This window comes from Rhinoderma darwinii, chromosome 7 (assembly GCF_050947455.1).
Source record: "Rhinoderma darwinii isolate aRhiDar2 chromosome 7, aRhiDar2.hap1, whole genome shotgun sequence".
Taxonomy (NCBI): Eukaryota; Metazoa; Chordata; class Amphibia; order Anura; family Rhinodermatidae; genus Rhinoderma; species Rhinoderma darwinii.
This window is the reverse complement of record NC_134693.1, coordinates 35,071,058-35,086,779: the sequence shown is the minus strand read 5'-3', so window position 1 is coordinate 35,086,779 and position 15,722 is coordinate 35,071,058. Positions and strand designations below refer to the sequence as shown.

At 39.7% G+C, this 15,722-nt stretch overlaps 1 protein-coding gene across 1 annotated transcript in view; it reads right to left on the bottom strand.

Moving 5' to 3' along the window:
- Window positions 1-6,481: 6,481 nt before the first annotated feature.
- TLCD4 (TLC domain containing 4) overlaps window positions 6,482-15,722 on the bottom strand; it is a 62,986-nt gene continuing 53,745 nt past the window's right edge. Inside the window, exons 6-7 of the mRNA XM_075833167.1 lie at window positions 10,838-10,911; window positions 6,482-7,777 (exon numbers count right to left, since the gene is read on the bottom strand). Coding sequence (XP_075689282.1) covers window positions 7,462-7,777; window positions 10,838-10,911 — 390 coding nt within the window. The 3' untranslated portion in view covers window positions 6,482-7,461. The remainder of the gene's footprint in view (window positions 7,778-10,837; window positions 10,912-15,722) is intronic.

Here is a 15,722-nt window from a genome sequence, read left to right as displayed (position 1 = left end):
AACTGTAAGAATACTGACATTTTGCTGAAACCCATGGATAGGTTAGCACATAATTTTAGAAGAGTAATCCTTGTTAATGTAGAATTTTGTAAGAACTTGTTTTTGGTTATAAATTTGACCCTCTCCAATCTCTCTGGGAGAAGGAGTTGAGGGTTGGATCGTCCAGCCTGTTAAGGTAAGCAAGCAGTCCCATAAGCAGCACTGTTAAGACTGTGCCGTCTACAGTCCTGCTGTCATATGAATACCTGACTATCATACCCAGCTTAGGCAACTCTGCTCACTAATGAGACCAATTAAACAGGTGGGAGGGGTTGAAGGTGGAATCTTAAAGAGGCTCTGTCACCAAATTATAAGTGCCCTATCGCCTACATAATCTGATCGGCGCTGTAATGTAGATAACAGTGGTTTTTATTTTGAAACACGATCATTTTTGAGCAAGTTATGAACAATTTTAGATTTATGCTAATTAGTTTCTTAATAGACAATGGGGCGTTTTTTACCTTTTTACCAACTGGGCGTTGTAAAGAGAAGTGTATGACGCTGACCAATCAACGTCATACACTTCTCTTCATTCATGTGTAGCTGTACTCTCAGCACAGCGTGATCTCGCGAGATCACGCTGTGCTGTCACATAATCCCACATTAACTTTACCGAAGTTTCTTGAAAGTGAATAGACATCACCTCCAGCCAGGATGCGATGTGTATTCACACTCCCGACACTTCGATAAAGTTTCTGGGGGACTTGCTCACAGCACAGCGTGATCTCGCGAGATCAGGTAATCATGAATGAAGAGAACTGTATGATGCTAATTGGTCAGAGTCATACACTTCTCTTTACAACGCCCAGTTGGTAAAAAGGTAAAAAACGCCCAGTTGTCTATTAAGAAACGAATTAGCATGAATCTAAAATTGTTAAAAAATGATTGTTTTTCAAAATAAAAACCACTGTTATCTACATTATAGCGCCGATCAGATTATGTAGGAGATAGGGCACTTATAATGTGGTGACAGAGCCTCTTTAAGGCCCTATTACACAGGCCAATGATATGAATGCTCGTTCCCAATCATTGCCCTCTGTAATCAGGGAAACGATCAGCCGATAAACGAGCGCTTGCTCGTTCATCGGTTGATCTGCTCTTTTATGCAGAATTAAAAATCATCGTTGTCGGCAGCAAATCTCTCCGAGTAATCAGGGAGATGCGCTGCCGACGTGATGACAATTTATGGGGAGGAGGGATCATAGTAATGTTCACACGTCCCTATGCATACGTCGGGCCGTATAATAGGTCTCTTAGTGAAATGTGAGTTTTCCGTTTTTGGTGGAGATTAAATTATAAAACCTTAAGATTTAAATTTAGTTGCCCTAATATTATATATTAACTTATTAGCAAGCATTTAGCAGAATCTGAATGCAATATACTCTAGGTGAAGCACCTCAACACAATGCTTTTTTAAATTCTTCCCAAAATAATTTGCACCAAATTAAAGTCAACCTTCAAGAAAAGGGGACTAATAAATAATATAAAACATACTTTGAACATAAAATGGTGAAAATATATATTTTTTTAAAACCAGATATTTTTAGTTATTGGGTCACCTACCCAACCCAAACTACTTAGACAATAATGTACAGCAGAGCAACATTCCTTTATATGGAAATCTGTGCTAATTCTCCTACGACAGATGGATTTTAAATAAAAATCATGTAAATGCAAGGGTATGTACATCAAATGCTGTCCGATTTTATGCAAATGGAGCCAACTGGTGAAACATCGTGTGTAATAGGACTAAGGTCGGTTTCAGATGGCTGTAATGAGGCTGCATTCTCACCTGTTTTGTTGTCACAACACTCTGCACTGTTCAACTGCCCAACTTAAATTACCATACAACCCTATAGTGATTCAAGTTCCATACAACCCTATGGTGATTCAAGTTCGATACAACCCTATAGTGATTCAAGTTCCATACAACCCTATGGTGATTCAAGTTCCATACAACCCTATGGTGATTCAAGTTCCATATAACCCTATGGTGATTCAAGTTCCATACAACCCTATGGTGATTCAAGTTCCATACAACCCTATGGTGATTCAAGTTCCATACAACCCTATAGTGATGGAAATTGTATACAACCCTATAGTGATTCAAGTTCCATTCAACCCTATAGTGATTCAAGTTCCATACAACCCTATAGTGATCTACGTTATATACAACCCTATAGTGATCTACGTTATATACAACCCTATTGTGATCTACGTTATATACAGCCATATAGGGATCTACATTATATACAACCCTAAAGTGATCTGTTATATACAACCCTGAAGTGATCTAAGTTCCATACAACCCTACGGTGATGCAAGTTAAATTCAACCCTATAGTGGTCTAAGATATATACAACACTATAGTGATCCAAGTTCCACAGTACCCTATAGTGATCTCGGTTCCATACAACCATATAGTGATCTAACTTCCATACAACCCTATAGTTATCCACGTTATATACAACCCTATAGTTATCTAAGTTTCATTCTGTAAAAAATGTTGGCTAATCCCGGGTCTGTGGCTGTATTACTGCCATCTGAAACCAGCTTTACTATACAAAACAATATTAGAAATGTGCTACAAATGTCATACCGGACCATTAGTTTAGTTTTTCTGAGCACTTTTGCTATGTCTAAAGTAATAAAACCTAGTGTCAAATCTATCAGAGTTTTTTTTATACAGAAACTATGCTTTAGTGGATGGGATTATGGGCCTTCAAGTATAGATAGTTTTGTCAGCTTTCAAATCTGCAAAAATACATACAGTACTGCTATTTAAAGACCGTTTAGAAATAGTACTAATGCCCATTACAATGAATAGGTTCCCAACACAAATCAAGCATACTAGAGAAGACAATATCACTAAATAATGTAATAAAAAGATACTGGGGTAATATATGAAAACTGGCATTTGAATTGACAAACTTAGACTAATTTATGTTGGCGGGAAATGTGCCAATTCTATTAGGAGGTAAACCTCTTAATAGATTTGGTGCATCTTTGGCTGTCCATATGTCAGAAATGCACATTTAGGCATGCTATGAGTAGATTTAGATTTGCGGCGTAATTTATGTCAATTTCTGGCGTAAATTATGTAAATCTGTAATTAATCGGAGGCCATGCCCCCTCCCACTAAATCCCGCTCTATTTGGAAATTGGCAAGAGGCGTAAAAAGTCAAAGATTTCAGCGCAATCTATATATATTCCCCCCTTTTGACTGAAATAATTATTGAGAACTATGAATTCCCAAGCTTAAAGATCATAAAGCAACTGCACAATGATATCCCTATGTACTGAATGTGTAAGATAAGATTAGAGGGTGACTCAATATTTATTACATGATCAGAACAATTGAAAGCTAGTAACTAAGGCTGTGTTCACATCACCGTCGCTTTCCGCTGAGGGGTTCCGTCTGAGGTTTCAGTTAGGTTGACCCATCAGCGGAAAGGCAAACGCAAACCTCAGCTTCCGTTTCCCTCACCATTGAACTTAATGGTGACGGAAACCTAGCTAATGGCTTCCGTCTGTCACCGTTGTGACAGGGTTCCATCATTTTGACGGAATCAACAGCGCAGTCGACTGCGCTATTGGTTCCGTCAAGAACAACAGAACCCTGTCACAACGGTGACAGACAGAAACCATTAGCTAGGTTTCCGTCACCATTAAGTTCAATGGTGAGGGAAACGGAAGCTGAGGTTTGCGTTTGCCTTTCCATTGAGGGGTTAACCCGACAGACAGACAGATCCCCTCAGCAGAAGGGCAACGATGATGTGAACAGGCCCTAAAGAGTAAGGGTATGTGCACACACACTAATTACCTCCGTAATTGACGGACGTATTTCGGCCGCAAGTACCGGACCAAACACACTGCAGGGAGCCGGGCTCCTAGCATCATACTTATGTACGACGCTAGGAGTCCCTGCCTCGCTGCAGGACAACTGTCCCGTACTGAAAACATGATTACAGTACGGGACAGTTGTCCGGCAGCGAGGCAGGGACTCCTAGCGTCGCACATAACTATGATGCTAGGAGCCCGGCTCCCTGCACTGTGTTCGGTCCGGTACTTGTGGCCCAAATACGTCCGTCAATTACGGACGTAATTAGTGTGTGTGCACATACCCAAACAGGTTTTTTTTGTTTGCTATAATTTTACACAAAATTATGTTTCAGTAAGTTTGTAGTAGATATCTTTTTAGATGTTCACTGCCAACAATACATCATGTGCATTGTTAACATCAATCTCAAACAACCATTGGTTAAAATCATTTCCAGTATGCAGATATCTGAAATTTTTATTAGTAAAAAATTGAAAATTGTCATTCCAAATATTGTTAGGCTAGATTCACACGTAACATATTTGTTGAAGATTGTGATGCAGATTTTTGAGCACAACCAAGAAGTAGTGTCAAAAGGAATGGGATATATAAAGAAAAAACGTCTTCCTTTTGGATCCACTTCTAGCTTTGGCTCAAAAATCTGCAACAAATATGCGATGTGTGAATCTACCCAAATGGGCTCTAACCTGAGGGTAATTGTACCCTGTATAACAATACATAGGGAGATGCCTTGTTGACATTGATGACTGAGGAGAATCCTCCTGTTCACAGAGCCCTATGCGCCGTTGGCACCAGAGGGATCTGGCTCTTCCCTTGGCTATGAAAATGAGCAAACAATGGTTAATCACAAAAAGATTTTCCATCACACATCTGTGTAATATTCAATGCTTCTGATTATCAGAAGCACCTGGGATCTCCCCATACATGGGTGAAATTATAGCACTATGTATGGCTAACTTTATACAACTCAATCTATGATAAGATAATTATAGAAAGAAATTTACACTATTTTCATATAATTGCTCACACAGTGTTAAAGATTGCTAAGTAAAAGGGAATGCAAAACAGGTGCTTAACATTACTTTGTTACTTTTAGCTCAGGAACATGGAGATGGCATTTATGTAGAATTGCTGAAGACAGCACAAGGAACTTAGTCCAGGCACATTTATATGCGTCGCTGGATGCCAGCTGGCAAAAATCATGCAAATTTGTGGCTACACTGTAAACCCTATGACAATTTAAAAAACAATAATAATTTAAATTAAAAAACTTGCACAATTATTCTTACAGGAATTCTCAAAGTATCAAACTGTATTTAAAATAAAACACCCTTCCTTTTAACCCCTTCCAAATTATGTTCCAGTGATCTGCAAGCAGTAGAAACCATCAAGAGAAATATAACTTTTTATCATTAAAATAGTCAAGGTAATACAACTGGAAAACCAACAAACATAAAACAAGAAATGTTGCCATCCAGAGCTTACCATATTTTTCTCTTTAGTGGAGTAAGCATTAAGTGGAGGGTTACTATTAGTGAACATTTACATGTTTATTAGGGAATCTCATATACAGCAAATACCTAATTTACGTCTATTACCCAAATTATTTCCTTTACGAGCAAGAGCAGAGCAGGAGCATGGTAATAAAATATTCAGCGGTTGCTCTATCTGGCTTCATCAACAGCATTTGAGGGTTGTTCACAGCACCTGTAGTTGTCAATGAAAAGATTGTAACAGCCCTGTATTCTGCTGACAGGAAATCTGGATTTCCCATCCCCTACTCTTCCTTTTTATCCAGATGGCTTCTGCTTGTAAAAGGAACTACTCAAGTAATAGAAGTTTGATCATGTTCGTATATGTAAAGACAAGCTTTACCTAATAATAAACCAAAATTAAAAATGACAGATGCTTTGAATACCTTAGGTAAGAATAGAATTCAAATGGTCATTCAACAGATTGACGATGAAGAAAGAGGTATAATTGTAAATGACATAATTTAAACGTAGATCCGCCCATGAGGAGTTTATATGACACTCCGCTATAAAGAGAGAGTGAGTGTGTGTGTGTGTGAGTGTGAGTGTGAGTGTGTGTGTGTGTGTGTGTGTGTGTATGCATGTGTCTTGGCAAATAAAAACATTTTAGATTATGTCCCTCCAAAATAATCTCTCTCTGACCTCTTTACCTCCCAATAATAGCTCTTTGGTGGTGCTCTATCTCCCCCCCCCCCCCAGTCCTCACTCTTTTGAAGTATTTATAACGTTCCAGAAGCTCATGTAAAGCTATGTCTGCCACAAAACATGACATTTAGGGTATGTTCACACGAGGGCGTCCGTTACGGCTGAAATTACGGGGATGTTTCAGCCTGAAAACATCCCCGTAATTTCAGCCGTACCGGCATGTGCAGGCGCTTGAACGCCGCGTCAATTACGGCCGTAATTAGCGCTGCTATTCATTGGAGTCAATGAATAACGGCTCCAATTACGGCCAAAGAAGTGACAGGTCACTTCTTTGACGCGGGCGTCTATTTACGCGCCGTCATTTGACAGCGGCGCGTAAATATACGCCTCGTGTGAACAGACAAACGTCTGCCCATTGCTTTCAATGGGCAGATGTTTGTCAGCGCTATTGAGGCGCTATTTTCAGACGTAATTCGGGGCAAAAACGCCCGAATTACGTCCGTAAATAGGCCGTGTGAACATACCCTTAACTTCAAGGATACCTGTTTTTCTTCTAAAAATGTTCTTTATAGTTTACAAAATCGTGGCAAGACGGAATTTTTCATATTTCAAATTACGATGCTAATATCAAATACTATAAGTGAATGTCGTGGACTATTCAAGGTAGTTTACAAAGTTCAATTGGCTATACCAAGTAAGGATGAAATTGATATGTTTAAGAGTTTAATTTATAATGACAGCTGAATAACTTCATAGAAGCCCACCTAAGCCCCTTGCACATCACATTTGGGAGATCTGCTCTCCCATACATCTTTTCAGGTAAAAAGGAGGATTGGATCATGGCACAAGAGAGACTGGAAACATCTCTGACATGAGCCACGGTCCAATCCTTCTTTGGATCACAGATGCATGGGATAGGGAATCTCCCAAATCTGATGTGCAAGGGGCCTTATGTGCTAGTCAAAACCTTTAAGAACAAGCAAATAATGTTGTTAATTAGAGAGGATATACCCAAAAAGTACTATTATTATTATTTGTAAAGAAAATCAAGATCGAATGAGCTGTGACTTTTCTACCAACGTCATCCTACCACCCAACCCCTATACTAGTATACAAGAAGCATATGATGGTCACTGAGTGTCAGGATTATAGACGGAATTCTTGTTGAGTTATATTCTACAGTGACAAAAACATTTTTCTCAGGAAAGAAGTTCTCGCTCTTTGGAACAGTGTTTATCGAAGTGCAGGGTGTGAATATGAAGGAGCAACATTATAAAGAGGTAATCATGGAAGTTCATTAAAATACATTTTATGTCAGGGAAAAAAAAAAAACATGCAAGTCCTGGCAGAGCCTGCAACATCTGAAGAATGGAAGAATGGAAGACACAAGGAAGTCTGCTGCTTCTACTCCGCTTTCCCATTTTTCTGAGATTTGGTCGATACACCATCAGTGTGATACAGGACTTTGTAGCATCCCTTTGCGATTTTCATCATCCACATAACGTTCATTATATCCAGGGAGACGCTGGAGATGATCCAAGCACACTGTGCACCTAAGCCCAGTCTATAAAATGCCTCTGTGCCAAAGGTAGAAAAGACACGCCTGTAATAGGTGGGTATGACTGCTATTCTAACAATGAAGAAGACGATTGTCATCAAGACTCCATTCACCATGTTAGGCAGGGAGTGCTTTTGGTATCCCAATACTTCTAAGAACCACCTGCAAAACTCAATAGATGCAATAATATTAATGATAGATATTGCCAGTTATAACCATATACAAACAATTAAACGTTATAAATGATCATACATTCCTCTGGCAGGATCTAAGCATAAAAACTTAAAAATACACTTGAAATACACCTTTAAACTGTGTCCAACGGGAAATACACTGTGCTGTTCACATGAGGCGTATTTTTACACTGCTGAATTAAAAAAACGCCTCGTAAAAAATAAACCATTTAAAAAGAAGTAGCGTGTCACTTCTTGAGACGTTTCTGTATCTTATTTTCCATTAAAAAAAAAAATTACGATTCAAAAACACCTTGAAACCAGAGGCTGTTTTCCCTCGAAAAAAGCCTTGTAATTGTACGTGTGTACATACCCTTATGGTGGAAGCAATTTGTAAAAAAGGCATGTCTCGTCTTGTAGTACATGACTCCATGCATGAGCCGTATATCGTAGGTTTATAACCTGTCAGATCAGTTCTGGAAGCCATTCCCAAAGGCTTTTCAGATCCAACAGGAGCCCGTCCTTGGCTCTCAAAACACAGCTCATGGACAGAGCCAAAATACATTAGTTTGCTTGAGCCCTAATGTTCTGCAACAGTAGTCCAAAAAATGTTAACACCGGCAATAAATATTATCAGGATTGATCATAGATGTATCAAACAAACATTGTTACATCTATGACCACCTTATGGGTGTATTTACATGAGATGTTGTTATTGCGGCTTTAACCAAAATAGTACGGGTTTGCCACGACTAAGAAAATTGCGACAAAAACGACTCATGTAAATACACCCTGAGAGTAAGTACACACAGAACAGCTTGCCGTGCATTTGAGGCGCATACCCATGTACAGATTTTCTGAAAATCAGCGTAATTCTTAAATTAATGTTAATGTCCACAAATTTTTTGCAGGTTAAACGACGGTATACTTGCAAAAATGTGCAGACATAATTTAAGCACCACGGCAATTTGCAGTAAAACCACACGTCAGCTCAGTGTTCGGCCGCACAACATGTATCCTTACCCAAAGGGAATCTTTTTGTAAAAGGAAATTGTAAAAGGAAAAAAATAAAAATACACCCTATGGCTGGGCCTGCATAGGACCGAAATGTTGCAGATTTTCCTACAGTAGCAGGCAAGTGGATGAGGTTTTAACAAATTTCATCCACCTGCAGTGAGAATTGTATGCATGGAAATTGACCTGTGGTGCAGATTTTTTTGTGACCTGTGACATATCAATTTTTGTTGGGGTATAAGCACGAATTTGTTGCAGATTTTCCCCATTATTTTCCTGAGGATTAGGGCTTATTTAGACGAACGTGTAATACGTCCGTGCAACGCGTGTGATTAGCACGCGCCTCGCACGGACCTATGTTAGTCTATGGGGCCGTGCAGACTGTCCGTGAGTTTCACCTAGCTTATCCGCTGCGTAAAATTCACGACATGTCCGATATTTGTGCGTTGTTCGCGCATCACGCACCCATTGAGGTCAATGGGTGCGTGAAAATCAAGTGCAGCACACGGAACCACTTCCGTGTGATGCGCGTTATTCGTGCAACAGCAGTAAAAACTATGAATGAAAACAGAAAAGCACCACGTGCTTTTCTGTTTACAAATATGCAAACCGAGTGTCATAATGATGGCGGCTGCGCGAAAATCACGCAGCCACGCATCATACGCGGCTAACACACAGAGCTGTAAAGTACCTTTTGCGCGCGCAAAACACCGCGTTTTTTGCGCGCGCAAAGCGCACATGCTCGTGTAAATCCAGCCTCAATGGTCCGACTTGCTGCAGAACTATCTGCAGCATATCTGACCCATGTAGACCCAACCTAACACTATACTGTATACAGCCTCAATTAGCATATTGCCAATGCAGCTAATAAGGCACTGCGGCTTGTTTAGCTAAGGGTGCTTTCAGGCATGGCAAATGGCACCAACTTTGCCATTCAGCACGTGTGAAAGCACTCGTACACAGTAGTTAAATCAGGCATAAAACGAAGGCCTCATGCACACGACCGTATCGGTTTTGCAGTCCGGAAAGCCACGGGTCCGCTGTGGTCTGTCGGATGTGGTCCACATCCGTTTGTCATCCGGACTCATGAATCCACAACAATTCATCAATATTGGTGAATCCGCAAATCCGGACCGTAAAATGACTTGTCCTGAGTTTTTGCGGTCCAGATTTGCGGCCCCCGCACCGATCCGTGTAAATCACAGTTGTGTGCATGGGGGCCATAGAAAAGAATGGGTCCGCAATTTATCCGCAACAATGAGGATAAATTGCGGCCGCAAAAATACTGTCGTTTGCATCAGGCCTAAGGCTGGGTTCACCTACCTATTTTCAGACGTAAACGAGGCGTATTATGCCTCGTTTTACGTCTGAAAATAGGGCTACAATACGTCGGCAAACATCTGCCCATTCATTTGAATGGGTTTGCCGATGTATTGTGCAGATGACCTGTAATTTACGCGTCGTCGTTTGACAGCTGTCAAACGACGACGCGTAAATTGACTGCCTCGGCAAAGAAGTGCAGGGCACTTCTTTGCCACGTAATTTGAGCTGTTCTTCATTGAACTCAATGAAGAGCAGCTCAAGATATACGACCGTCACAGACGCCTCGTATATTACGAGGAGGAGCATTTACGGCTGAAACGACGCAGCTGTTTTCTTCTGAAAACAGTCTGTCATTTCAGCCGTAAATAACAGCTAGCGTGTGAACATACCCTAAGGGCTTCAACCCTCTACAATGCATAATTATATATCTAACCTCATACATAACATATTTCTCTGAATTACAATGTTGTGGTTAACCTCCCCACTGACTGGACAACGTCACGTGCTGAATGGCACCGTCCATTTGCCGTTCAGCAACACTGTGCCTTTTACCGCAAATTGCTGTCGCTTTGTGATGCGGTTTTTGACTGTACGATTTCTACAGGTAACACAAGTTCTTTCAACTTGGTTTTGCGGCATAGCAGAAAGACCATTCCATTCGGCACAGAGTGAAAGCACCCTTAGGCATAGAAGAAAAGGTTACTTTACCTACCGTTGATTGACAAAAGGTGTCGAGAATTCAGCTAAGAGACGGAAATTACCAAAATATGGCAACATTCCTTCACCCTGGAAAGTGAAGCAAAGATGTAAAAATATCTGTCGCAAACATTTGTTATATACAGTGTTCCCTCTTCACTGCACCTGAATAAAACACAGGCTAAATGCTGTTTTATTAATGGTGGTAATAGCAAGGAGTTTTGTACTGAATTCTGACGAAGTAAAATTCCATGTACAGATAAAATTCCTGGGGATAGGTGGAGGTAGCATTGTAAAGGGAAGCGCTGTATATACAGTACAAGAATAGCAGAGCACCGCAGAACGCAGCACCACATCTAAGGCTAATTAGCAAATCTTCGTAAATATTTACATACTGTACACCATAACAGATTTAAAATATAAAAGTCATTCAAGTATATTCTGGGTAATATAAAATGGTAACTCACAACTGTATATCTCTAGTACATTGGTGCTCACCTTTCCGTACTGCAAATGAGAGTTTACCCCTGTGGATCATTGGTGTCATAGTCCCACTGTTCTAGAATTACACAATGTTTGTTTCTCAACAGAATTTATCACATGCTCAGTAATTGACATTATAGCCTTGCCATACCGGGGTCCTGGGTTCGAATTCAAGAGCAATACCTGCATGGAGTTCGAATTGCAGGAGGAATGTGTGTCCGAGATACTGAAATTATACTGTATTACATGGGCGATTACTATATTTCCCCTAGAGTGGCCGTAGCAGGGAAAATGTAGGGCTGGTCGCAACCGCGATGTTCTAGTATCGTCTGAGGTTTCTAAAGTCGGCTTCATTTAAGAAAGGAGTTGTCTTCATGAGACAACCTTTAATTCTTCCAAATAATTGCTATGGGCGAAACTATAACTATGGCCCCCATTTATTAATAATGGCGTGTTTTGCACCAATTAAATTGGAGAGGGTAGTTGGCAAGAATTGCACCCGATTTATTAAAAGGTGCACGCCTGTTAATAAATCTGGTGAATTTGGAATTGTTTGACGGTTTGGATTTATTTTTCTGCATGCCGTACATTTGCACCACTAGTTCGTACCTATTTTAACCTTTTATAAAGGAGTCTAAAAGTACTACAGCTTGAGCATGCCCTCTTTTGTAGATGGTTTTCCTTTTTGGAGTGAAAAGACACATTTTTCAAATTGTTATGTTATTATGGATGCGACTTTTAACCTGTGCAATTTCTGCCAAAATGAGCGGTAAGGGTACAGTCACACGACACTGAAAAACGGCTGTGTGACGGCCGTTGTTTTAGCGGCCGTCACACGGCCGTTTTCAGAACGATGAAGTTCTATGGGTGTATTCACATGGTGGGGTTTTTTTAACGGCCCGTGAATACTGGCTGTCAAAAAATAGGACATGTTTTATTTACGGTTGTGTGCATGAGGCCTAAATGTGGGCCTTTGTCTTCAATAGATTTGTTTTATTTATTTATATATATTAGACTCTTTTCTGTGTAATTATGTTCTATAGTTATTCAAAATGATTACGGTTGAAATATATATTTTGTGTCATTGCTAATTTGACAGTAGGAAAGGATATTCCTTCTTCAACTAATGCTGGCAAGTCATAGGAATTGGACATGAATGCCAAAGTGAGGTGAGAACTGTGGTTCCCATGTACATGAACTAGTGCCAGCGTGGCCCATAGCAACCAATAATATTCCTGCTCTCATGTTTCTAGTGTAAGTCATAAAATGAAAGCAATGATCTGATTGGTTGCTATGGGTAACTGTTTCACTAGTTTTATACATGAGGCTGAGTTGTCAGTTACCACTTACTGTAGTAGCAGCCATCTTGTAAAGCATTAAATAGAAGAGACAGGGCTGACCACATATCAATATCCTTACCATTTTGGAAAGAAAAAAAGCTGTAATATAATAAATTAAATCAATCATTAAAATCACTTTCAATGAGGTATATGAAGCTGAACACCTGCTGCCATTCACTGTGTGAAATGAGATAGAGATAATCCATTCACTAATAGGGGGCATAATAAAATAATATGAGGAGATTACACATCCAGTATATTCTGGAAAATTGTTCCAAGCCATATCTTGTACAATGAAGACATGTGCCGGTAACTCTCCTTCCATAGCACAATTGTATTATTAGACATTATATAATAATAGTGGACTGGTAGGTAATAAATGTCTATATGAAGCAAAAAATTATATAAACAAAATCTTTACATAGAAGAGCTTGGATCATGATCACGATGACATGTATGAAAACTGAGGAAAAAGTCATAACGTAATTTCCAATGCAATTTAGAACACGTAAGTGTAATACGTAATAAGGTCTCTTTTTCTCTAAGGTCCCCTAAACACAAAACGGAAATGCTGCAGCATTTACGTGAGGATTTGCGCACAGTAAGGCAGCGGATTCCATCTATGTGGATGTCCTGCAGAACATTTTTCCACACGGAAATCAGATCTGCAGCATGCTCATTCTGTTATGGATGCTCACAGCGGATTTCATCCTTTTTCTAGGTAAAAGGGGTGAACTCTGTGGTAAATACACCTCAAAATCCGCACGTAAAACATGCAGATTTTGCTTCGGAATTACTGCATAAAATTCTGCAACAAATCCGTCTCGTGCGTGGGTACCCTGAAACAGTCTTCATACATGACGCCCATTGTGTTCCACATTGGCTGTCCACAGGAATCTCTCACAAAAGCGCTCCATCACACACATACAAGATGACACAATGTTCATGTAAAGTGAGAATGAAAACCGTGAAGTGATAAAATAAAAATGGAAATTAATAAACATAAGGAAACGAGGGAACGTGTCAGAGAGAAACACAAGACAATCCACATTCACGTCAAAACACTTTTACTCCAAACTTATATTGGCCATATAGTAATAAATTAAAAGCCAAAGTTCATCAATAATTGTGGGGGGGGGGGGGGCTCTATTCTGTTGTGGCTGTCATGCAAAAGTGACAAATAGATCTGCCACCATTGATTGTCACGTTTGCAGTAGCTTCACAGGAACTGGCACTATTGTCATTTTCTTAGAAGTACTGCTAATAATAAAGCGACAGCTTGTCATCGGTCGCTATAACTTTACTAATATATGACCATTTTTTTCGTTTTTTTTTTTGTGGTAATACCCTTCGATGCAGACAAATTAAATAATGTTTTCGTCTGTGTTGGCCATTGGTAGTAGCAGGTGACCTGCAGCATTTTCAGCTGTTAAGAACCTACTCCACCCAAAATGACCTAGCAATGGGCAGGCCATGCTGAAAGTTGTAGTTTCATAACAGATTGCCTACCATCACACATTTGTGATAAAACTGTGATGGTCCAGCTGTTCTAGACATAAAACTCTTATCATTCTTACCCGGGTAGTACATCAATGACCGCTGTCACGTTGGTGATTTTTACGCTAACAAGATGTACTTACAGGTCCATAAGCGAACAGATGCCTGAAAAGCAAGCGGTGTCTCCAACGCAACAGATATGAACAGTCTTTATACCAGTGCTCTTACATACTGGTAAATCCATACCATGGTCAAGCATGGACACGGCTTGGCTTATACTATTAGTACTACACACAGACAAGTCCGTAACTGGCTTATTAAATGTTTGGGAATGCTGAATATTAGAGTTAAAGAGTGAATAACAACGCAGTGTTGTCATGTTAAGCATTGAGTATAGAGAATGAGAACATTAGTTGGGGTTAATACTTTTGGAGACACATAACCATGCATTCAAGCCCTCAACTAAATGGGATTTATCACTCATAGATGTAAAGCTAAAAAGGTCCATTTTTTGGATTTCTTTTAAAGTGGTTGTCCCTCTAGTTAGTAGAACCCCTTTTCTCTAGGCAGACCACCAGCGATGAGTGGTCCAGCAACTAAACCTCCCCATGACATCCTTATGCGCCGAATGAGCAAATGGACAGGGATTGTCCTGGGTGGACAACTACTTTAAGAAATATTTCCACACTTCGAATCTTTGCAAATTTTTTTTATTCAGCTTTTTCTTGGTTATATCGGTTTCTAGGAAAGTTATTATGGCTGCCATTACAGCTCCGACAAGCTTTCTAAGAGATCTGATCAGCAAATCTGACAAGGTTATAAAATCTGCATAACTTTTGGCAAATAGATTTGCCAATAAGGTAAAACTGGTTGATAAGCCCCTTTCGGAGCATATGTGCACCATTTTCCCCACACACAGATATAATTATGATACATCTGGACAGAATTTTAAAAACTTCACAGAAGAAATGGCGTAATATGGCACTAATAACCATTTAGGGTCAGTACTGTACATCCATATGCCTCTGATTTTATACAGGGGCATACTGAGGTTCTTCTGTAAAACTTTCAGTGAATACGAAGAAATGTGGCATGCATCTGATGGACTATTATGGAGGTATAGTTTCCTAAAACCATTTCTTCGAAGGGAGATCTTCGTTATATGGTGCTATACCAAGGCACTATATGGTGTCACATGGAGTGCCTATGGCTTCGTAGACTATGGAAACTATGGATATAAAGATAGTGCTGAGCTTCAAGGTTCATAAGTCAATCGGGCACTAGATTCAGAGTATCAGCCCCAGTGCACTCACAACAGTGTACATATGACACCCACAAGCTTTATGCATTTAAATAACATAAAAACTAATGGAAGGGTGTAGATAACTATACAAATCAATTCCAGATGTAAAACATATATCACACATCAGTTGTAGGGATGGTATATAATGGCTAAAATGTCTGGATAAGCAAAAGAAAATATGAATGGAAAGAACATATTTTAAATGGAATTGATGAAAATATAACAATTCTCGCTACATCTATAGAGTTCAATGGACACAGTGTACGTAGACTATGCTA